The sequence below is a fragment of the Rhipicephalus sanguineus genome, chromosome 10, assembly GCF_013339695.2.
Source record: "Rhipicephalus sanguineus isolate Rsan-2018 chromosome 10, BIME_Rsan_1.4, whole genome shotgun sequence".
Lineage (NCBI taxonomy): Eukaryota > Metazoa > Arthropoda > Arachnida > Ixodida > Ixodidae > Rhipicephalus > Rhipicephalus sanguineus.
The window spans coordinates 124,717,428-124,742,712 of NC_051185.1; the positions used below are offsets into that span (position 1 = coordinate 124,717,428).

The 25,285-nt window shown below is 46.5% G+C and overlaps 1 protein-coding gene across 1 annotated transcript; it reads left to right on the top strand.

Annotated features, from left to right (window-relative positions):
* The first annotated feature begins 1,308 nt into the window (after positions 1 to 1,308).
* On the top strand, positions 1,309 to 24,614 carry LOC125760307 (uncharacterized). The gene is made up of 3 exons (XM_049420188.1): positions 1,309 to 1,570; positions 18,084 to 19,091; positions 24,439 to 24,614. The coding sequence occupies exons 1-3, from the start codon at positions 1,309 to 1,311 to the stop codon at positions 24,612 to 24,614; spliced, it is 1,446 nt and encodes a 481-aa protein (XP_049276145.1).
* The last annotated feature ends 671 nt before the right edge of the window (positions 24,615 to 25,285 follow it).

Below are 25,285 nucleotides of genomic sequence, written 5' to 3' on the forward strand. Positions count from 1 at the left end.
CGTGTGCAAAACAGCGTGTCAAACAGCAGAAAACGCGAAAACCGATACTTCCGTTTTCGTCTAGACACTCAAAAGTGATAAAGAATGGAATAGCTTACTCCGCCCTAAAATCGGCTCTGCATAAGTCTTGTGAACATGGAATAGAGCGTAGTTTTCCTTACACAAATTCAGGAGGCTTCTGCAAGCGGGTTATCCGAACTGTGGTGCTATCAAGTTGCAGCGAAAGGCTATTGAGATGGGTGAAGGGCCAGAATCGTTCCAAGAAATGCGGATGATAAGCAGAGATACGATAAAGTAACAGTGTTGCCTTATGTACACAACTTACCCATGGCTTGAGTAATGTCGGCAATAGGTACGGGGTTAGAACTGTGTTTTCTGCTCCTAACAGATTTTCTGCAATTTGTCCTCTCGTTAGGAAAAAAATAGAGCAGATTGATGTTAACAATGAAGGTTGTGGAAACAAACCATGTAAGAGCCTACATATGTGCCGTGCAAGGTGGGGGTCGTCTACCATATACCCCTCACTTGTGGGAATTCGTACGTTGGGCAAACCCAGCAGATGCCTTAAGTGCGCTTAAAGGAACACAACCAGTCACTGAACAAATCGAATGTTTCACATCTCGCATCGCACTGTTGCACGTGTGGCTGTTTACCAGTGTTTTCAGACACAAAGTCTTGTCATCACACAAATGCAAGATTACTCGAGAGGTGATAGAGGCATTCCACATCAAAAGAATGGGAGACACATGCGTCAGTCAGCCATCATTGTCACTGACAGAAAAGAGTTTGATTATCTACTTGGCACATGTACTGTAAGGTGATGCCTATGTTGGTAACTAGATTTGCGTTTTCTGCTGTTTGACACGCTGTTTTGCAACACGTTGTTTTTTTCGTTGTTTTTTTTTTCGTTTTTTTTTTTTTTTTTTTTTCGTTGTTTTCTCTTGTTTTCTTCGATGTTCTTTCCAAATAAAATTTTTCAGTTGCGAGTCAGCGCTCGTCCAGTGTGCTTGTTTATTCTTCGCTACGTCTTTTTGCGCTGCTTCTATAATGCATACGTACCAACTAGCCCAACTTTCTATCCTGCTGCATATATTTTCTTGTACACAGGGCTCTATTCAGTGTCACGACACTAACCTTTCCAATGAAGCAAGTATTGCTTCTCTGATAGCCATAACTGTGTGCAGAGCAAGGACAATAACATGGTACAGCAAACAGGGAAAATGCCCTGCTGAGGTAGAAGTATTCTTCGGAGTGCTGCAGCCTTCACCGGGACATGCAAGAAAAGTTTGCCGTGTTCTGAAATCCGAAATGTGGCGGCAGGTGCGTTTCCTCAAGGACAAGCTCAGAGTTTTGTGCGGCCAAGGCAGGACTCTGGGTGGCCAACAACGTTCCTTTCAGGATTGGATGAAGACAGCGGACCATACGACTGAGTTCTTATGGGCCCGAGTGCGCCTCAAGTTACCAAAGAAAAGCAAGACGCAGCCGTCAAGTGGTAATGTCTTGGTTCTGGGTGGTGCCAGACTCCCGGAAGAGGCAAATCAGATGCTGAAGAAAGGACCAAAGTACGCAAGTGAACCAGTTTTGTCGCCACCTGAGAAGATTGCACTTTCTAGAGAGATATCTAGGCGTGTCAGGGACGACCTCCGACCAGGCTGTGTTTCCGAATGTGTTGATGTGCTGGCTAGAACGGTGACTCATGGACGTAAGTCAGAGAACATTGTTCGTGTTGCGAATTCCCTTGCACGTGACCAGCTAAGGGTTCTGAACTCTGATAAAGAAGGGATTTTTGTTGTGTTGCCAAATCAAATGTTTTTGGAAAAGGCTAATTCTGCTGTGGAAAAGAACTTCGTAGCCAAAAAAGTAAATGCTAAAAGGGTTAAACAGCAAGCATGCCAGTTGTTACAACGTCTGGGGCTTGAACGTCTCGCAGATAGCGTGAAGCAGACGGAATGTCTTCACCTAGATTTGTTTTTCAGCGCTAAGACGCATAAACCGGAAGTGCCTTTTAGGTCTATAATTTCAGAAAAAGGAACTTGGCAGTATAAGGTATCGTCTTTTCTACAGAAAACACTCTCAACGCTGTGTCTCAATGACCCGTACCTAGTGAAGAATTCTGAGGAAGTAGTAAAATTTTTATCTAGCAACAACCCAGGAAATTTCAGGGCAATTAGTATTGATGTCGAAGATCTCTTTTATTCGCTCGAACAAGGTGAACTTATGCGCAGCGTCAAGGAAGCAGTTACGGAACACAATGACGAGTTAGAATTTACGCAGCGTTGCGGGATGAGTTTGGAAGCATTTCTTGAGTTGTTGATGTTTATCTTAACAACACTTTTGTCAAATGGAATGATGGGTTGTACGTGCAAAAAACGGGTATATGCATCGGCTCGAGAGTAGCCCCTGTGTTAAGTGACATATACCTAAGCCGAGTTGACCGAGGACTTCAGGATAACCTCAAAGATTTGGCTGGTTCTGTTTTCCGATATGTAGATGACTACATAGTGTTTTTTCCTTGCATTAACTATAGTAGAAGGGCAGCCGATATCTTGAAAGTTTTCCGTCAATATGGCAATGGATTGAAGTTCACGCTTGAGCTGATTAAGAATAGTAGATTACAGTTTTTAGATTTGTGCCTGTCATTTGAGGAGAACCATGTTTGTTGGCAATATCTTCCAAGATCGCGAAAACCGATACTTCCGTTTTCGTCTAGACACTCAAAAGTGATAAAGAATGGAATAGCTTACTCCGCCCTAAATCGGCTCTGCATAAGTCTTGTGAACATGGAATAGAGCGTAGTTTTCTTACACAAATTCAGAGGCTTCTGCAAGCGGGTTATCCGAACTGTGTGCTATCAAGTTGCAGCGAAAGGCTATTGAGATGGGTGAAGGGCCAGAATCGTTCCAAGAAATGCGATGATAAGCAGAGATACGATAAAGTAACAGTGTTGCCTTATGTACACAAACTTACCCATGGCTTGAGTAATGTCGGCAATAGGTACGGGGTTAGAACTGTGTTTTCTGCTCCTAACAGATTTTCTGCAATTTGTCCTCTCGTTAGGAAAAAAATAGAGCAGATTGATGTTAACAATGAAGGTTGTGGAACAAACCATGTAAAGCCTACATATGTGCCGTGCAAGTGTGGGGTCGTCTACCAGATACCCCTCACTTGTGGGAATTCGTACGTTGGGCAAACCAGCAGATGCCTTAACGTGCGCTTAAAGGAACACAACCAGTCACTGAACAAATCGAATGTTTCACATCTCGCATCGCACTGTTGCACGTGTGGCTGTTTACCAGTGTTTTCAGACACAAAGGTCTTGTCATCACACAAATGCAAGATTACTCGAGAGGTGATAGAGGCATTCCACATCAAAAGAATGGGAGACACATGCGTCAGTCAGCCATCATTGTCACTGACAGAAAAAGAGTTTGATTATCTACTTGGCACATGTACTGTAAGGTGATGCCTATGTTGGTAACTAGATTTGCGTTTTCTGCTGTTTGACACGCTGTTTTGCACACGTTGTTTTTTTCGTTGTTTTTTTTTTCGTTTTTTTTTTTTTTTTTTTCGTTGTTTTCTCTTGTTTTCTTCGATGTTCTTTCCAAATAAATTTTTCAGTTGCGAGTCAGCGCTCGTCCAGTGTGCTTGTTTATTCTTCGTCTACGTCTTTTTGCGCTGCTTCTATAATGCGTGTATATATGCGCAAGCAAAACTGAAAAATTTCGGGGGGGGGGGATTTGAACCCCCCCCCCCCCCCCCTTGGCGACGCCCCTGAAAGGAATGACGTTTTACCCCTCGCTGTCGAGAGAGATTCTGACTCCCCCGCCGCGCGAAACGTCTCGCAAGACGCGAGACTCGAGCGCGGCACCACAGTCAAGAACCAGCGCCGAGTGAGAGTTTATGTTACTTCCACTCTCCCAGCACCGACGGACCGCGGCGGAGGGGAGAGTCATGATAACACATGTGGACAGCAGAAATAGGTGAAAACCCGTGCAATGGCGACGGGCAAGCCCCAATCCTTACAAACACAAACTCGTGACACAGGTGGCGGTTGGTTGTTTACACGAAAACGAAAGTCCCGTTTCACGTGTGCTGGCGCGACACGCACTTTAAAATTGATTTTAATTATGTTCTAAGCTATATTATTCGTGGATATTCCGTAGATGATGCGTGTGTGTCCACACATATCTACCCCACAATTTCTCGCCTTCAAAATTTTGTGTCAGTACTGCTTTAAGAGAAGCGACAAAGGGAAACACTCTGAAGCTTGCAGAATTGGATGACAAGTTGCGGGGAAAGCTTCAGGAAGAAGATAATTTTGAGTCCACTATTCCAGAATGGGCCGCTCACGCGTGCAGTACGTCAGCATTGTGAGGTGAATCAGTATAAGCAAACCTGCGGAGGAATATTGAAGCCTGTAGAAAACTGCAATGCAATAAAGCCTGCAATGAACAGAAAATGAGCAAAGAAAGGAATTGTGAAAACTTCTTAACTTAGCTATTGATTGTGAAAAATTTGCCTGCTTTGACTTGTTTGCAGTGAAAGATGCGCTTCCATGTTGTAAAAGATGGCATTCTATTTGTCTACAATCTGAACAAGAGTTGTTTCTAGTCTTTGAAGATTCTTCGTTAGTTGCTTGAAAGTCCTTAAGAGCCCTTGAATTATTTCTTCAAAAGTTACTGTGCACCCCGTTATTACAATAAGTATCTGCAGCTCTATGCTCGGGCACACATGTGGCGTAGTGCTACCTTAAAGGAGTGGCGACACCAAATTCTGAGGCTATAAAAAGCCTGCTGTAGGCTTCCTATGTATGCAACGACAATCAGCATGGAGTGCTCGACGCAGCAAACGTTTAAAATCTATTTGAATTCGCCTCCAAAGTGTGCCTAAATGCTCATTCTCGCGATCGAGACCCATTACTAGCGCGACTGACACCGACGTCACTGTGTAGGAAGTGTAACGAAAGTTTTAGTGATGTCAGACCATATCCACAGCTCTGCTGCACCAGGCAACCCAAGAGAGCTTCGGCAGTGAACCTACACTCATTTTTTCTCAGCGTGTTGCCGAAGTAGCCAAACTTGCTAGCATTTTGCAAATTGTTTCACATTGTCGCGCGAAGCTGCGAAGGCGACATTACAGAACGTCAGTTTGCTCACACACGTGTTTGCTTTAGCATACCGGGTTACTCTAGCCATAAACGTGAGACCGCATAGGTGGGGCCACCTGGTGGCGCTAAGATGAGTCTGACAAGCACAGAATTGTTACGCGTTTGTGGTGTCTTGACTTCTCCTTTGTGTCCGTTTTGCAGCAATTTAATATATTTTTCTTCTATGCTGGTGTAAATTCTCAGCAGCGATGTAGTTCTGAATGCGTTGCCTTTTTGAACATTTTTTTGCCACGGTCACTCAGTGAAAACAAGGAAATACACCTGTGGTTATGATTACGGTTGCACGAAGATTCGCAAGACGTCAACACCATCATCCGGTAACCCAGTTAACCCAATACTCCGCAAAGATCTCCGCGTATACAGGAATTCTGTACATGCTAATGTTCCCTATTAGAGACTTTCACCGAGTCTTGAAGGCATCCGGCCGGTTGCTCGCGTATGTGTGCGAGAGCAGATGATGCAGCACTGCATGCGTCACAGCTTTGTGGGCCCACGTGTTCAAGCTCCCTACACAGCGACATCACCGTCCAACTCGGCGACCAGAAACCGAAAGCAAAAGTTGCTCACATAAATAAGGCGACATCAAATTAGTTAGTGAGAATACATGAATCCTGGAGCATGTATCATTCTTTGTAGAGCAAAAAGAGACGTTTGCAACAAGGAACGCACAAGCCACAAATTTGATGACATTACCCCTTTAAGCCTAGTACCGGAATGTGCTGGGCCCCCTATCGCTGCTTCTTCGTTGTGCGGGATTGTGTTCAAGTGCGCTCCACTTTGTAGGAACGAAATAAGCTCGCTGTTGTGGAATTGAGTGTTGCGGTTCGGTGGCGCTCAGAAACCTCGCTGCATTGAAGCTATCACGCTAAACGTATGCTTATGGTACAGCAAGTATAGCGCTGTTGTAACCATACCGCACGCTTTTATTAGGGACCAACACAAACGCGTCTCTGTACGCAGCCAGGATGCTAGAGCATTGCGGAATGCACATCGCTTGCAGGAAGCTCGTCATCGCCGTGTTAACCCAACAAGCTACTCACCGCGTCTCTGCACGATCTGGAGCGGAGTGGGCTCGAAGAACGCTCCTATGGCAAATGCGCACATACAGTACAGCAAGCGGCCTAGCAGTGACGGCGTTAGGTGAATAGATGACGCGCTGCATGCATCTAGCCAGGGGACGATTGGCCCCGTGCGGCCGTGCCGCGTTTCGATAAAACTGTGTCAGCTTTCGCTTAATAGAGTATTTTAGTTTTACGTTTTTACGGTCCGCACCGCTCCGAGTTGGCTCGTTAAGCGGAGCGTGGGCCTCGCTCTGCTAGCCCGCTTACGGCTAAGCGGAGGACGCATGCGCACTGGCACCCGCGCTCCGCTTAGCTGCTGAGCGGAGCGTAAAAACGTCAAACTAAAATACTCCAATAGCAGATCGCGGTACAGACGCGTGGACATGTATCGTGGAAAGCCGATACTGTCCGTTTGGTCGCCATGTCAGTCGCTGCGTATCCCGGACCTTGTAATAGTTTCGAAATGCTCCATGGCATCGCCCCCGCGCGCCATTGAATGGTCATGCAAGAGTGCCAGAATGTTTTCTGCACTTTGGCAAAAAGAAAGAAAAGGTTTTGTGGTGCGTATTTTAGGCAATATTTGCTGTGCCACTGCATTTAATCCTTGTTGGTGGCGATGGCAAGTGTCAGGAGATGAAAATATGTAATTGGTGGTTAATGGGTACTACCGTTTAATGCATAGTTATACTGCATTTCCAGAAGGTACGTATTAACGAGGTTTCACTGTAAATCTCGTGTGAGCCACGCGCAAGCCTGCATGTGAGGCGCTGCAAGCGCCTGCAAATAAAATACTGGAAGCAGAAAACAATGAAATGCAAAATTATCTGGAACAACATATTGATACCTGTGTAACGGAGTTTGTTTGTTTCTGCGTGTTTTGACATCTTCAGGTATTACTCAGCCTAAAAAAGAAAGAAAGTCACATTTTGGGCATTTACTGCAAGAAGCCTCGCTACCCTCTACAGCGAAAAATTCGTAAACAGGGGGTGTGCGCCAGAGCCGATGTTTTGACCAGCACACTCATCTTCTTCAAGGCTGTAACATTTACAGCCTTGAAGAAGACAAATTTGCTAGTCAAAACGTCTGCTCTGGCACACAGACCCCGTACACGAATTTTTAATTGCAAGCTTCCATCTTTCCCCGACTCCTGCCTTTTTTTATAGCCTCTACGGTGTTGGAACCTGAAGTATGAAACGGGGTATAGAGAATGGCAATATCATCATCCACTGACATTTCTGAGGATTACTGACTCCAGAAAATTTGGAATGGCCCTTTCGTTGGATCATGTGGCCGCGCAGTGTGGCGAGAGTGAGGTTCGGTAGAAAGGGGAGGGCTGCGTGTGCTGCGAGAGGCGAGGGTGGAGGATGTCGAGGGGTGAACCTTCGAGAAAGGCGCCTAGATGGGGTGACGGCGAGGCGCAGTGGAGTGTGAAATAGCGTGTCAGTGGCAGTGTTCAGGAGTTCGCGCTTTCAAAATGCCGAATATTTCTTATTCTCACGATAAAGACGCCGCCCGACGAGAGCTGACGCGAGAATAGGCATGTCGCCGAGACAATCGCAATGTTCATGCGAGAGAGGCCGAAGCTAAGCACCAGTGAATGGAAGACTTGGAAAACATTGAAGTACGATATAGCCTGATGAAGGACGGGCATAAGCTTGGCTGTTTCGACAGTGTTTGCGAAGTGGAGCTGGCTACATTTTTTTTGTTTATTGCCACTTGTTCGCAATGAAGTGCGAAGCACTGTATTAGGAAGTGGCCATGATCTCCTTAATCTTTCTTGTTCAGAGTTTAGACTAGCTATATTTTTGCAATATCCTATCTCATTTCCTTGCGCTGATGTGCATAAAGAGAAAAGCTGCTTTTTCCCTCTTAATGCTTTGGGGTTCTGTTGATGTCATGCTTACTGTTTTTAAGTTTCACGCGTTTACAGGCATGTGATGTTGTTGTATAAAGGGTATTGTATGAGAAGTGCACTTGGCTCAGTGAACTGGTGAGCAGTGTTTTTAGAACCAATTGAGTTTCGCAGCTCCCCTCAGACGCTTGCTCTCCGAAGTGGACGCGACGACCGCCGCGAGAACTAGCAGCCCTGCAGTGCTAATTTGCATCACGCCTCATGCGTCGTCTTCTACGGCACCCATGCGCCATATTGTCGTCGCAGCTTTCGCCAGCTGTAACAGGCGAGATTCGCCATTTAAAAATTTTCAGTAACCTCGACTGCTTAAAAAACCAAACGTTTTGCAAGCGTTGTTCCATAAACATTGATTTGACCTATATTAATGAAAACAATCTCACAAGTATGGCTGTCTGCTCGCACGAATAATCTCATGCCGCCAACCTGTGTTTGCCGCCACGGTGGTACAGTGAGCCTCTAGTATTTTCGCTGTTCGGGCAGCCCGACGGCAGCCCAAGGACTGCTTTCTGACTGGAAATGATGTCAATCATGCATCACTGTCACGAGGGGCAAAATTCTCGGGCAAGCGTTGGGAAGCCACATCATCATCATTATTATCGTCACGCTGGCGCAGCCGCGTTCGCTCTGTGTCATCTGCTACATCGTCGGCCTGTAGACACCGCGTCTTAGGCAGACGAGTTTATTTTGCTGCTACCAGCAGTCGCAGAACTGCTACACGCTTACGACGCAGCTGAAGAGGAAAGTGGTGATGTGGAGCAGCACACGACCAGCCTGTTATTGGCCCAGCTAATGAGGCAGGATCAGCACCGTGTTTCATTATATGTCGAGCGAGTTGTGCCAGCGTATGTAGACCTGGAGTTCAGAGAAATGTTTTGACTGTCCAGAAGCAAATCTGTGGCTCTTGTGGAAGAATTTGAGAGGAGGTCCGCATTTTACCCGCAGGGCTCACATCAGACGAACGAAGCTGTCAGCTGAGAAGACCGTGCTGATCGGACTATCTCGGCATGCAAGCTACAATGCATGTAATTGCGCAAAAATTCGACGTGAGTGATTCGAGTGTGTACGACGCAATTCACCGTGTTCTTGACTTCCTAATTGCTTTCTGTGCGAGAGTGATCAAGTGGTCGGACAGCAACGACATCGCACGAAGCAAGCGTGCATTTCGTGCACTGTGTCAATGCCAAAGGGTGAATGCGGCCTTCCAGATGTATCGGGGCTGTTGATGGCTGTCACATTGGCATATCACAACCATCAGAATCAGAGGAGAGCTACTACAATCGAAAGAAGTTTCGCCGCTGCGCACGGGCACGAATTAGACGTAAACAACGCGAAAATTACTCGCACGACAGTGAAATGTCTTACCTTCGGTCACGTAGACGGGATTGCTATCGGACAGCACAACGCATCCGTTCTTCAAGAGAGGGCGCACTTCTGTCTGCATCTTGTTTCAAATTATCTTTCGTGACGTTAGGGCAGACGCCATGCTGAACATGGTAAGGCTACAACTGAAATGCTCGTCCAACCACTGTGAAAGCAGCGAATTAAAAAAGGCCGTCAAACCGAGCGCCGAACTTCTGTTCCAAGAATTCATGAGCAGACAACCCGACGCAAAAAATAATAAAAAGAAACTGCGCAAAAGAGAGCACGTCGTCTCCTCGCTGCCAGCACAAAAACGAATGCTTTTACGGCTGTGTCCGGGCAACCAGGCGGAGCTTCGGCGCTGCCCGAATAGTGCCCGAGAGAAACGAGCGTCTGGCAGGCACTCGGGCAGCCTGCTGGCTGCCTGAGCGAATAATCGAAGAGGCTCAGGGGTTACGGTGCTCGGCTGCTGACCTGAATGTTGCAGGTTCTATCGCTGCCCCGGCGGTCGCATTCTCTATGGAGATGAGAATGCTAGAGGCCCGACTAATTTTATTTGTCACCCAAAGCAAGTCGCCAAACACAGGACGGCTGTCAATTCTCTGTCGAATTCTGCTTTCCGCTTTCTTGAGAAAAGTGCACAACCCGAACAACGGCTGATGAAGGTTGTCTGACTGAATGCCCTAAGCTCGCCTAGGCGACTTGTAGTGAAGTTCAGCCTTCAGCATTCATAATCTCAAGATATTTCTTGCAAGCTCCCTTCGTGATTCGAAGAAGTGATGAACGCTGTCTATTTTATAGCTGCTCGTGCAACCCGGAGCAGAAAGATGGTATTCTTCAGCTGTGTACACACACGCAAAATCGAAAGAACTGCTTCCCAAGCCATCATCGTTCGCAAACAATCACTCAAGGAAGCAAGGGAGCATGCAGAAACGCGATACGCGTCGCGAGCGACTACTCTTTGTGCGTCTCAGCTCTCGGCGGCAGGTGAAGCAAAATGGAACGGCAGTGCCGTAAATTGACGCTTCGGCCGCGTGTGCCGGTTCGTGAGCGGAGCTGCGAAAGAGAATTGGTTCTAAAAACGTTGCTGATTTAGTACAGATGTGGTTTAAACATTACAGTGCAATCATAACGGTTGTAAAAACACAAAAATCTGTGTACATTTCGCTCGTGCGTAAAGTGAAGTGCTGAAAATTGCATGATACTTGTGTTCTTTCTTCTCACTTTTGTGCGCTGTCATCTCTGCCTGTCATTTTGGCATAGGAGATTTCCATGGACTGTAGCTATGTAAATAATTTGTTTTTTTTTCTTGAAACACAGCTCGTTGACAGCTTCTTGGTACCATTTCTCGTGATACTGTGTGCAAATGTAGAAGGTAAATGCCATGTTTGTTTATTAACATAATGTTCATAATGAGCGATGTTGTCTAAGCAAGCAAGGTGTATTATTATCCTTAAAAAATAGCAGTTCGCTCATTTTTCACTGTGCTGTGAGAATGAGAAAGACATGCTAATGGTTCCCTGAAACTTACGCTATGTGCAGGGTTCTTTTGAGGCTGAGATTTTTTTTGTTGCCAAAAATAAATTGTGTATCAGCATATAACTTCTTTTCAGGTTATGTCACTGCAGTGGTACTATGTCAAAAGATAAAAATTACAGCGTTTCGTTAAAGATAAGCAGAGTATGGGGCCAGAGGTGTTTTTAGACATAAAGGCAAGAGCAGAAAATCTTGCTCTCACAAGAAGTGCGAGAAGTGCACTTTACTTATTACAGCGTACTTTCAAGATTTTCAATGGTTGCATGTCTAATTTTTAGAAGATTTTGTGCGACTCAAGTGCCATTCCGTGAGCTCGTCAACTAGCTTCCTATCTGCATTGTGTGTTGTATATAGGTGTCAGTTTCCACTCATCAAATCACAACCATGTATTTCTTCCAGAAACTGATATTTGTATTTGCATTTCTCGCGCAGGCAAAGCTTTGGTAACCTTTTTTTTTCACAGGAAGACAAAAGTTTATGCGGTAAATGTTTGTATTTCTGAATGCAGGATGCTAACATGACGGTATCCTATCCACGGCAATCTCTAGAGCCGGGCAGGTACTGCGCGCTGGTGAGTGAGCATCTGTTCATTTCACTGCAAACATCTCAAGGGCACCGTCTATGAATGTGGGGATAATCAGATTGTCTCTAGTGGTCCTTCCTCTACCTAACCATTCACTGTCCAAATAAAAAAAAAACATGGTTGATCCCTTCGTCATAGGAATGCGTACAAGACGAAAGTGAAGCGTTTGTTCACAGAGTATACTTGATTGTTTATTGTATATATACGTATGAGAGCTTCAACAATGTCTATTGGTATGGTTTGCAACTGGGTTAGTTGGTGATCTTGCATGTTGAGTGGTTGCAGCGAAAAATTAGACGCACGGACAAAGGAAAGAAACACGAAGACACTACTACCTCACTCACTTCAGACGCACAAGAAGTCTATTGGTGTTTGGCAGCTGTAGCACCATTGCACGGGGATGCACCCACGCTGACACCTAGTGGCACATCTCCATCCCGATGATTAACGTCATCATCTTAACCCTTATGGCAGCTGAAGTAGTTAACGTACACCCGGACACAGCATATGGTGAATACTGTGCAAAGATGGCACCAACAAGGGCATAACTCTGGTAACCGATATGTGTTCATTTAAAGCGTCGTTATCTGACGAGGAAAACGCCAAGGCATATGCTTCCCAGTAGTTGCTCTGGCTGCTCTTTTCATTGAGCGGTCACTGCTCATGCATATACCACTCATCGCTTCAGGAACACGAGAGGCAGAGCTCATAGGCTGAGCTGTGATTGCGGGAAGGCGTTCCGCTAACCGCTGGCGTCTCTCACTGTATTAAATCACTCGCTTTAATATATCACTCACTGCACGACATTCTCGCGTTGACGTCGTTGCCTTTCTGTGCCGCGTATTGCAGCAGTTTTATTAGCAGGTGCTATTGCACTCGAAGCAGTGGGTGGTGGAGAAACGGCGTTGGTGCATGTGGAAGCTGCACTACTCTGTTGACGAGTCGTCACCCTAACACGACTCACGATAACGCGACGCAAAAGGCAAAGCACTTACTGCTTCATCACCAAACTGAATCATAGCGTACGGCCCATTGCACCGACCGTAGAGTTTCCTACAATAATGCATTAAAGCCTCCTTTGCGCTGCAACTACCGTAGGGCTCCCTCTTGGCACTCCTTAGCGTCAAGATGCAGTAGTTGACTGCTTCGAGACGGTGACACCGCGCCGCCAACTTCACTTTGAGAGGGTGGTGTGAGAAAGATAAGGCGCGCTTGTAGAGCCTCGAGTATGTGTGTCGGTGGTGCGGTTGGTAGAGCGCCGGGCACCTGTCGTCGCAGGACGAGAGGTCGAGGGTTCGACTCCAGGGTCATCGAAATCAACGAAGCTTTCCTTCCGGTTTTGCTTTGTCATCTCTTCGTGTACATTTTAACCTATTGAGTGTTTTTGCCGTACGTGTAAGGCAGTGATTTTCTGTCCCGCAAGGTCTCTTCGCAGTGTACAGCACCGCAACATGCTCTAAGGGCACGTTTCTGACCATCCGTTTAAAATTTCGCATCGTAATGACCATGCATGCTCACTGGGAGGTGCTGCCACCTCCTGGGGCTTACAAGATTCCTTTAAAATGGTTGTGCTACCTTCTTGCGGAGACAAACAGGGCTAATTTCTAGCTTCAGTGCCTCGTGCGGTCAGCGTCAACATCAATGGGCAATGCCCTTTCGTGGTTTCGGTTTCGCCACGTTATAACAATGGAGGTGCGCGAAACTTGATTTTACAGCGAAAGCTGTTATGAGATCATTTCACCGGCCGTTTTTGGCGCCGTAGTTGTCCGTCGCCGCCGCCGGCGCCGCCCGTGTCCTAACCAGTATCGCTCGAAATAAGAAAAAAAAAAACAAAATACGTTCGAACCCGGACCCTCTGCGTGGGAGCCCAGTATTCAACCTCTGAGCCATGCTGGTGCTTGAAACTGCTTTGCGAAAAGGTCCTATACAGGCTTCATGTCGGGAAGGAACCACATTAGCATATGCAATATAGCGTGGTAGAAGAGTAAAATAAGCACCAAGCGTCGCACAAGCCGAGTCCTGTAACCAGGCGTCAAAGAATGCGAATTGCGCAACGAGTAGGTTGTTGAATGCTTCCAACCCATTACAAAGGGCTCTGCCATAATTCTTCATCGTCATCTGGCACAGCATCAACAAAGTGCGCATAATGCCTTACATGCGTTTAGCAGGTACCACGGCTCTCTGTAGAATGACGAAAAATGGCACTGTGCCTGCTGCCCTACTTTTCAAAAATTACAATGATTTATAACGTAGTGGATTCCTCGCAAGTGCACTTGTATTGGTTGCCAAAGAAGCCCATAAGCGCATGATCCATTTCCTCGGGGTCTCAGTAAAATTACAATGATTTTGGCGGTCCCTACATGGGACTAGCCGTGTGGCGCTGGGTCTCCCCTGCGTCTTCTCTGGACACCAATAAAGTTTGGATCATCATCATCATCATCATGATTTATAGCGTAGTGGGTTCCTCGCAAGTGCACTTCTATTGGTTGCCAAGGAAGCCCATAAGCGCATGATCCATTTTCTCGGGGTCTCAGTAAAGTTCTTCGAACCCACCCCCCCGTCTCTCTCCCACGTCAACGTATCTTATACAGCATGACAGGAGAGGGAAATAGCGACCGGGCGTCACCCAATGCAAATTATCATATCTGGTGGGCCGTTTAAAGATTCCAACCCATTACAAAGGGCTAAGCCATAATTCTTCATTGTCATCAGTCTTCGCGTCAACAAAATGCACATAATGCCTCACAGACGTGTAGCTGGTGCCTCGCTTCTCCGCAGAATGACGAATAATGGCTTAGTAGGTGCTTCCCAACTTCACAAAAATTGTGATTTATGGCGTAGTGGGTACCTTTCTAGTGTACTTGTATTGTAGCCCGAAGAGAGCTTACAACAGGATCTAGAAACGCCGCTCTTTCAGCTTTCGCTGTGACTGTGCTGCGGTTTCAGCGCAGGCCTGGCATTTTTAACACGAAAGTGTTTTATGCCGGGGTCCACCAAGACTTCAGTGACGTATTTCCGTCACGGAAATGACGTCGAAAAAATATACACAATCAGATGGCAAAGAAAAAAAGCTACCGTCAACGGGCATCGAACCCACGACCGCTCGGTCCGCAACAACAAATGCCGGGCACGCTATCCACTGCGCCACGGTCACCGACTCTGGAGGCTTTACGAACGCGCCTTTTATATCTACCACTTTCCCGGTCGGCGGGGTGGTGTTGACCTCTGGGAGTGGTAAGGTAAAGTAATTCGTCATTGTTGTGGCCTCCGCGACTAGCAACGCGTTTACGCGTCCGTCCCATTCGGCGCGTTTTCAATAGAAGTTGAATTTTGTCAATGCCTTAACACACCGCGAGGTGGCGACCTTTGCCCAAGCGTCGTAAAAGCGTCAGCGTCGGCGTCGCTCATAGCAACACGCTAATCCACACCAAACATAGCTCTGCGACGCGCGCCTGCCTCACCATGGCTGTAACGCTGCGTTCCCCGCTCATGCGCTCGCCCCGAGAAAAATCGCGGCCTGGCTACCGGGGCGGCGAGACGCGCTTTGCGTTTCCCTCTAGTGCGGCCGTGGTTCAATCACATTTTAACATGCCGCGGGATGGCGACCAAGTTCTGCGTCCAATATGCGACGCTCTTCTGGCTATCACACCTCGTTCTCTGATTACGCTTTCACCGTTAACTACTATAGCTACCACAAGGGTTTGGTTAATCATTTAACGTGGACGTTAGTCGTCGGGATGGAGATGTACCACCAATCATCAAAGTGGGTGCATCCACGTTAAACGGTGCTATAGCTGCCATACATCAATATACATTGTGCAAACTCTCTCATATCAATGTACAGTAAACATTCCGTTACTTCTGTAAGGGCACGCTTTACTTTCGTGTTATTCCGATTCCTATGACGGAGGGATCAACCATCTTTTTTTATCTTTGTCGACACTCCCTTGCAGGGGCGGCTGAAGTTTATTTCCATCTTTATTGGCGCTGCTCTTAGCTTGTTCCTCATTGACACTCACGAGGTCTTCTCACTCTCCTTGTTTACTGAGTTAACTTTGCGCGAGGCTGCCACGTAGGGAAGATACCGTGGGTGTGCCAACACAACTCGTCGCTCCGAGAGAATGGACACGCGTTTTATGTGTGCAGACTGCGATAAGGTGCTGTGCGCAGACCCTTGCTTCATGGAATACCACACTCTGAAATACTATTGAACATTTTGCAGCTCTGAGTGATGCTGACACCAAAATAATGTCCCTGATATTTTTAACAATCTTTTTCCCGACATTACACATTTCGTACATTCAAAGTCCGCAATAAAGTAATTTGACCATCTGGGAAAGCTTTCCTTAAAAAAAAATTCGATACGCAAGACGTTAACGACGTCACTTCCATGACAAAAAATGATGTCAGTGAAGTCTTGGTGGACTGCGGTATAAAACACCTTCGTGTGAAAAACAGAACATTCTCTTCGTGTTGAAGTGATGCCAATATACGTCTAACAAGTCTCTAATCATCTGTATGCTGTGGTCCAGTTCTGCTGATACAAAACAAAGAAGACGCTCTATTGGTGTTGCTAATTATTAGAAACTATGTGTCAAAACTCACAGGGTCCCTTGTGAATTCGACTGGGATGGTTGGAAGGCGAAAGCCCTTCACGGCTGCAAAGAATTTCAGAATCCGTCAAGTACGAGCGGAGTTGCAGGGATCTATCGCATGCTTCAAGCACTTTCTCTTTCCTTTCGTGCCAGCGAGCGCGCTGATATCTACGAGAGGGAGGGGGGAATGACAAGGGGGCAAGGAGATAGGTCCGTTTATCAGCGCGTGTCATGACCTCGAGCAATTCCTTTTCTTCTTTTTTCTTCAAATGCGCGGTTTACTTTCAGTGTGACCACGAGTGCGTGCCTGTGCATGTGGTTGCATCTCGCTGTTGCTGCGGTAACCATGCAGTTCAGGATGCTCCAATCAGCCAAATGTCGTGGACTTTGGGTTTATGACATGGTTATTTGGGTTTATATCATCATTTGCAGAGAGAGAGAGAGAGAGAGAGAGAGAGAGAGAGAGAGCTATTTCTAACTGACTTTGAGAATTATTTGTAAATTCCAGGCTGCATGCTGTGCTATAATGTTTGGCTCGCGCGTTCTCAGGAGCCTCGACTACCGAGTGGCACCGTTCTCTGACAATGCTGAAAAAGTGCTGCAGGTGTTCCGTGCAGTATTGTATTTTTGAGGATTTTTTTTTTTCAGCAGCCTATGTTTCGCCCACTACTGCAACATTCAGTTAAGTCCTACAGACAGAAAAAAAAAGTTTCTTCAAAAGTACCGTAGGAGGAAGGCAAATAGTCCACTAATATGATTGCCCGCAATTCTTGAGAACAATATTTGAGGGTGTCGAGTGCAATGTCTGTGTTGTTTGGTGTGGAATGACACTTATTTTTTTCTCCATTGCCTCCTGGTTTGTTCACTCCGCGTTTCCTCCTCCTTTGGTTCACCCTTCTCATTGCCCACTCCCCGGCCGGTGCTCCTCTCTTGCTGAGCACGCTTGCTACTACACTTGACGGCGGGATTTTCCAGTAGCCACATTATAACTGGTGCTTCATCTCAAAGGGGCGGTGCGAGGGGATGCTGGCAGTCGAGAGTCCCTCTTTCTTGTGCAGAATTACCGTATTTTCTTAAATCTAAGCCGATGTGTTTTTCGAAAAAAAAAAAAAAAAAACGCCAGGCCTGCGCTGAAACCGCAGCACAATCACAGCGAAAGCTGGAAGAGCGGCGTTTCTAGAGCCCGTTGTAAGCTCTCTTGGGGCTACAATACAAGTACACCAGAAAGGTACCCACTACGCCATAAATCACAATTTTTGTGAAGTTGGGAAGCGCCTACTAAGCCATTATTTGTCATTCTGTGGAGAAGCGAGGCACCAGCTACACGTCTGTTAGGCATTATGTGACTTTGTTGACGCGACGACTGATGACGATGTAGAATTATGGCTCAGCCCTTTGTAATGGGTTGGAAGCTTTAAACGGCCCACCAGTTATGTAATTTGCATTGGGTGACGCCCGGTCGCTATTTCCCTCTCCCGCCATGATGTATAACATATGTTGACGTGGGAGAGAGAGGGGGGCGAAGAACATTACTGAGACCCCGAAGAAATGGATCATGCGCTTATGGGATTCCTTGGCAACCAATACAAGTGCTTTGCGAGGAACCCACTGCGCTATATATCATTGTAATTTTTGAGAAGTAGGGCAGCAGGCACTGTGCCATTTTTCGTCATTCTACGGAGAGCGTGGTACCTGCTAAACGCATGTAAGGCATTATGCGCACTTTGTTGATGCTGTGCCTGATGACAACGAAGAAGGATGGCAGATCCCTTTGTAATGGGTTGGAAGCATTCAACAACCTACTCGTTGCGCAATTCGCATTGTGTGACGCCTGGTGACAGAATTCGCGGGTTGCGACGCTTGGTCACAGGCCGAGGATCATCAACCCCGTTTCTTGACGAAGATTCAAGCTACAAAGTCGTTCTGCCTCGTCTACCAACCGGTAACGATGTTTTGAATTCCGTTTTCCTTCATGCCGACTTGAGTGGTAGACCGTATCGTGCCCCAGACTTCCGTGACGCGCTGCTCGAAGTGGTGACCACTGCAGATATCATAGGTGTGGGACAATATCAAATGAGCCACGTATGGATGGTTACTTGTGCAAGCAGCGCGGCGAAACAGAAACTTGTCACCCGTGGTGAGCTCCGTGTAAAAGGGCGGAAGTGCATGGTGATAGACCCGGAGACCAAGAACATTAAGCTAAAGCTTCTATGGCTTCCACCTCATCTTGAATCACGGCGTGTGGAAGAGGCGTTCCAAGCTTACGGTGGGGTGAAGTCCGTTGACAGAGAGGCGTGGAGGTGTGCTGGTATGGAGCACTGGATGACAACAAATAGGGATGTTTCCTTGGAGCTCAAGGACACCATCAATGTGAGCTCAATACCGCATATTATGTCTATCTACGGTCACCAGCGCCTAGTACTTATTCCCGGTAGGCCTCCGCTGTGTCTTCGTTGCAAGCGAGTGGGGCATGTCCGTCGACAATGCAAAACACCGAGGTGCATGCAGTGCCATCGATTCGGTCATTCGTCGGATGCCTGCGTGTCGACTTACGCCGGCAAGCTTCGTTCTGGCCAATCTAGCGCAGAAGAGCCGCATCTGGACCATCTCATGGATGCTACGGAGGTAGTTGATGCGGCAGGAGAAGCAACCGGAGAAGCAGTAGGTGGCATAAAGGAAGATCAACACTTGTCCATGGAAGCCATGCCCAGCAGCCACAATAACACTGCTAAAGACATCAGCGATGAGATTACTGCAGGGGAACACTCCCTGGAAGAACTTAAAGAAAAGCCTCCTGATGACGAAGGAGAAGAAGAGGCAATGGATAGCAGCCCGACCAGGAAACGTCCGGCACCGCTCAGCGACGAAGCAAGAACAAGTGTGTCAGACGCAACAGAGCAAATGTCCTCTTGTGGCCCACGTGTCGTCTCGTTTGGGGACCGAGGGTCGCGCCGCCTATGCCAGCATCCTCAAGAAAGTGCTGCTAAAAAGTGCAAAGGAGGTAAAGCCACAGGTTGCCCTGTGGCTAAAGGCGACCAACAAAAGCTTTAAGTGAGCAAAATGGCTACCGCACTTACCTTCCCTACGTGTGTAGCGACACTCAACGTACGTGGCTTGAGAAATGTTAGGCGTCAGTGGCAGTTACGCCACGTGCTTGAGCAGTGTAACATTGACGTTGCTGCAGTGCAAGAGACTAAGATTTCGTCTGCTAATGATGCCGACCTTGCACTCGAAATTTTACGAGATTATTATGTATACATAAGCCAAGCACGTGGTGCTTCCGCTGGATGTTTTTATTAGTAAGAAAGCGGTTAAATCACACTTTAATGTCGCTACATGTTGATGGGGAAGGCCGCCTTATTTGTTGTGACCTCTCTTTTCATTCCCATAATTGGAGGTTTGTCTGTGTCTATGCTCCCTCAAAAGTAAACGAGAGGAAGGCTTTTTTCCTCTCCTTAGCTTCGCTGCTGAACAGTAACAGAAATTTGATAGTGTTGGGAGACTTTAATTGTGTTTGTGACTCTAGAGATCATTCATATATAACGAATCGTTATGATGCAAGTGCGGCTTTACTGCAGCAATTACTGAATGACCACAATCTAATAGATGTGGGAGCACATGCGCCCTCCTCGGTAAAGTTCACGCACTTTCAGGGTGTCTCACACGCTAGACTAGACCGTGTGTATGTATCTATAAACCTATGGTCTCACATTCATAACTATGCTGTAAAGCCCATATTTTTTACAGACCATTGCTTAGTAGCCGTTTCATGGGGTCCCCAAAAATTTCGTAAGGTTCCTCCAAACTGGGAACTATGGAAGCTTAACGTACAGCTATTGCGTGAGGAATGTTTCGAAAAAATAGTCAACGAATTGCTACGTGAGGTAACACAATGTCGACAGCTGCCAATTTTTGCTCAGTGGGAAATGTTCAAAGAGAAAGTTAAGTATGAGGCAATTGGTATTTCATGCGAGTTGACCCATAGAAAAACTGCTGAAAAACGTTATCTTTATGATTTACTTCATAAGCTCCATGCATTTGAAAGTCAAGAGCCGGGATTGTACGTTGATGAGATAAATTCGGTTCGAGCACAGATACAAAAACGTGATGCAGAAGTATATAGAGGAGCAATGGTTCGTTCACGTGTTACTCGTTTCACTGATGAGGAACCCACAAAAAGCGCTCTTGGGGATGAAAAGCGGTATGCACTTTCTAAACAGATATTGCAAATTGAATCACGTGGTTCTATTTGCACAGATACATGTCAAGTAAGAGCCGCATTCGAAGAGTATTACAAAAAACTATTTACCGCGGCTGAGCTTCGGGATGATTATGAAGAAAAAGCTGACTACTTTATTGCGCTTGTGCCACCCTTACAAGAGGATGACAGACTTAGTGTTGATGGGCCCATCACTAGGGAAGAAATAAGGTTTGCAATAAGCACGTTGCAGAAAAACAAAACTCCTGGCCCAGATGGCCTTAGTGCGGAATTTTACATAAAATTTCAAGAACTTCTGGTTCCTTTTCTTGAGCAACTTTTTAAGGAGGCTTATGAACGTGGTGAGCTTCCTCCTTCTTTCTATCAGGGCCACACAACATTAATACCAAAAAGTACTGACACTGAAGCGTTAAAGAGAGTTAACGGATATAGGCCTATATCATTATGTAACGTTGATTACAAAATATTTGCGAAATTGCTGACAAATCGCCTGCAGACAGTGATCACTAGATGCGTAGGTGACCACCAAACATGTGGAATTCGAGGCCGCTCTATACAAACAAATATCCATATAGCGCGGTCAGTCCTTGAATGTATCGATGGTAGTATGGACCAAGTAGCCCTTCTTCAAATAGACCTCGCTAAAGCCTTTGATAAGGTACAGCATGCTTTCCTGTTCAGGCTTCTAAGACATCTGCAGTTGGGTGACGTACTGTACAATGGCATTTCACTCTGTTATAAAAAGTGCACTACAAGGCTCATTGTAAACCGCACACTTTCGGATATAATAGAGTTAAATTCATCCGTACGTCAGGGGTGTCCGCTCTCGCCTTTGCTCTTTGCAATATACCTGGAACCACTATGTTTAAGTGTGCTTCTAAATTCTAGCATTAGAGGATACCGATATGAGGCTGATGAAATTAAAGTTCTAGCTTATGCCGACGACATCGCCTTCTTTTGCATCTATAAACCGAGTGTTCAAGAAGCAGTAAACACTACTTTACGCTTCTGTGAAATCGCTGCAGCCAGTGTAAATTTTGATAAAAGCAGAGGGTTCTGGCTGGGAATGTGGGCTCAAGCTCCCTCAGTGTTCTCAAATATCCATTGGAATGCGACTGCTATGCGGTATCGTGGTGTGCCTCTTGATAACTATCGTAACAGCGGCCCACATTGGACGTCCGCGATAACTAATATCCGTCGAAAGGTGTCAACATGGCACGGACGAGACCTTTCCATTTTTTCAAGAGCTAAAGCGTGCAATATATTTCTTGCATCAAAGCTTGTCTATGTTTTGCATGTATTGCACTGCTCTCGTGTGCACATTCAAGCGTTTCACAGGATATTTGCTTGTTTTATTTGGGGCTCTTCATGGGAACCTATGAGAAGAGACAACCTTTTTCTTCCACTTGAGAAGGGCGGCCTCAGTCTGGTGCATTTGTTTGTGCGACAGTTGGTGTTGCGATATTTTTTTTATCTTAAAGACGTCTGTCACCCATTTCTGTTGGCAGTTCTTCGAAACCGTCTGAGTTACCATCTTCCTTTTCTTTATGTCACGACAAATGTTGCCAAGGAATCGCAGTTGTCGGGATTCTTAAAAGAAATTGTTGATACTGTCAACTTTTTGAAAACCAGATTTACATTAGAGTATTTATATAATATAGACAGAACAATGCTAACCGCTGCACTTGTGAATAGCCTTTTCCCAGAACCTGTATACCGACTGCCATATTTGCTTTTGCCTGGCCATGATGTATTATTCCGTGTACGTAGGATGTGCATATCGCCAGCAGCGAAAACGTTTTTCTTTAAACTGCACACATCCACTCTACCAGTGAAGAAATGGCTCAATGAAAAAGCAATATATGTGCCCTGGACTGTAAATTGTCGACTCTGTGACCAACCTGAGACGACAGAGCATTGTTTTATCCATTGTCGTGACGCATTTTATTTCTGGGACATTCTAAAGAGAACAATCAGAAAAGACCTTCCAATCACAGCTCATGGTATTCGGTTCCTTCAAAAAAAAGCCCCACCAATAATACACCGTATGATTTATTTATGTTATTAGGACTTTATGCGCTATGGAAAAGTCGCATGATTGACAGGCACGCCGAGCCACCACGATCGACGAGGTCTGTCTTCCGAGAAGAAGCTGCTCAAGTGCGCAGTGTTGTTGAGACTTTTGAGCCCGTTCCGGAGTGGCTTTCACTTCTGGACGCTTGTGTGTGTTTGCCTGACTTTTGAACAGCCTCTTACTGTAGGCAACAATGTGGGTGTTCTGAATGTTAAGGTAATTCTAATGTGACGAAGTATGTAGTGTGTGGTTCACAGCAATAACGGGTCATATTTCCATGAATTAAAAAAAAAAAAGCACCGGCATGGCTCAGAGGTTGAATAGTGGGCTCCCACGCAGAGGGCCCAGGTTCGAACCTCGTTCTATCCTGGAATTTTTTTCTTATTTCGTTTTTTTTTCTTATTTCGAGCGATACTGGTTACGGACACCGACGGCGGCGGACAACTACGGCGCCAAACACGGCCGGTGAAATGATCTCGTAACAGCTTTCGCTGTAAAACGATGTGCGAAAGTGGGGGAGGGGGGGTCAGCTTAGATTCGAGTAGAATGATTAGGTTTTTTTTTCTGGCCTTGCGAATTTCGGGGGTTGGCTTAGAATCGGGGCCGGCGTAGGTTCGAATAAATACGGCAAGCGATAGGAATATACGAGTTCTATGGGAGGGTAGAGTAAATTAGAGTCAGGAAAGACCGCGTTATAATAGCCGGTCCTGCACTATAAGAAGTTAGGTTATGAGTGGGCTGTACTTTATTGTACTGGTAAACAGCGGTAATTCTGGTTGCGAAGCAACATGGAATTGTCCAAGCAGATGTGACCGTGAGCTTCGATCTGAACTCACTCTTAGTACCGTATGCGCAAGAGTGTAAGTCGAGTCGAATGTAGGTCAGTCCTCCCAAAACGGCATGAAAAAAATAATAAAAAATAAAAGAAACATGGGAGTGCATTTCATCATCAAAATTAAATCGTTGCTGAACTGACTACACATGCTCACTCGTCATCATCAAGCCAGCCCTCTTCATGAACTTCGATGCTGTTGTGAAGCGCGTGGTCACGATATTCCAGCTGCTGTCACCACTGTTGTGAACTTGCTATGTAGCAGTGGTAGTGTGCTGTAGTGAGCCGCAAGGCCGCTGAGCCGAAGTCACTGAAGTCGGACTTTCGCTTAGAGGCTGACTAAGGAGACAAGCGTTTCAGAAAACAACAACGAGTTTAGTGCGAGTAAAGTGGCATCTAAGTTTCTACTGCGCGACTGGACGCGGACGGAGAAGGAACACGCAAAAACACCCACAGCGCTGAGTTTCAAGTGGAATGTTTATTTTTAATATGCACGTGACGCTTATATATACACACACGAGCAGGTGCGCACAAAACAAGAAACAAAATCTGGATCCGTCACTCTAGGTAGGTGGCAACTGGTTGCGATTGCGGCAAAACATGCGCGTTTGGGTACTGCTTTTGTTTCTTGGTTTGTGTGCACCTGCTCGCGTGTGTCTATATAAGCGTCACGTGCATATGAAAAATAAACATTCCAGTTGAAAGTCAGCGCTGTGTGTGTGTTTGCGTGTTCCTTCTCCGTCCGCGTCCAGTCGCGCTGTACAAATTTAGCATGAACAACCAACCAGCCCGCCAACGCACTTTGGCCAAAGTGGCATCGCTGTACGTAACCCACCAGCTCGACAGAGTCGGCTGGGGCGACTGCTTCTAAAAAGGGACCGGCACGGCCTTAAATACCGTTTAGTTGGTTGTCTTGCGTCTCCTCCATGGCGGATGGGACGTGGTACACATTGTCCTCCCGCTTCAAAGAAGTCCTCCTACATAGGCAAGGCAGTTAGGCGTAAAGACGGCACGGCATATCATGGCACTGCCGAATATCAAAGCCTGAATAGGTCCACCTGTGTAGACCTGTTGACCTTTCCGTTGACCTTTCGTCGTAGGCCTGCCCGGCACGGTCGAAGAGGAGCCTGCTCTCATGGAACCACAGCATAATGGTGTTGGTGTGGAGACAAGGCTTCGCCGAAATTCTGGTGGCTGTCTGATCTTCCCGTGGGAAGAAGGGTTGCGCGAGGGCTGGAGCTGTGGCACAACAATACCCAGGCCCTACTGGCCTTGATAGTGCATCCTCGCCATTCCCATTTCTGAAGCAAAGACATGAGAATTGTCACACAAAAGCGCGACAATTCCATGTGTCACCAGCAGGGACAGATTGCACAGTTCGTTCATGTGTGCATTCGTTCATGAATTCTCCGCATACGAGATTACAAAGCTATCCACACCGCTTACGTATTTGTGTTCTGAGGTCAACATGCTTCCAATGACTCCACACAAGGCTTATGCCAAAAAATGTTGTGCGGGACATTCCAATGACACACATCTCCAAAAGCTTATTGTTTTATTAGATAAAACGAGCCGCGCAATCCGCTCAATTTTTGTCACTCTACCGATGAGCAGGCGTGGCAGACGAGTTCTCATGTTTAACAGCTGCGGCCAATTTCTTGCGACGGTCTTCGCAAAAAGAAAGCGGACAGAAACCTATTCCGCCTAATTTGTGCCTTCCTGCGTAAGTAACCGCGATGCATCTCATCGGTACACCGGTTTTTCTTTGTAGCACGACGGCGAACAGCGCACGCACCAGCGAAAACATGGCAGCAACTGCAGTAGGCACAGTGACTTTTGCCTAAACGCCAGACGACCGCGCCACCGCGTTTTCATGACGTATATCAGGTGGAATTCACCTATACGTTATTGGCCATCAAACGTGTGGCTGACGCTGCTGGTGATCTG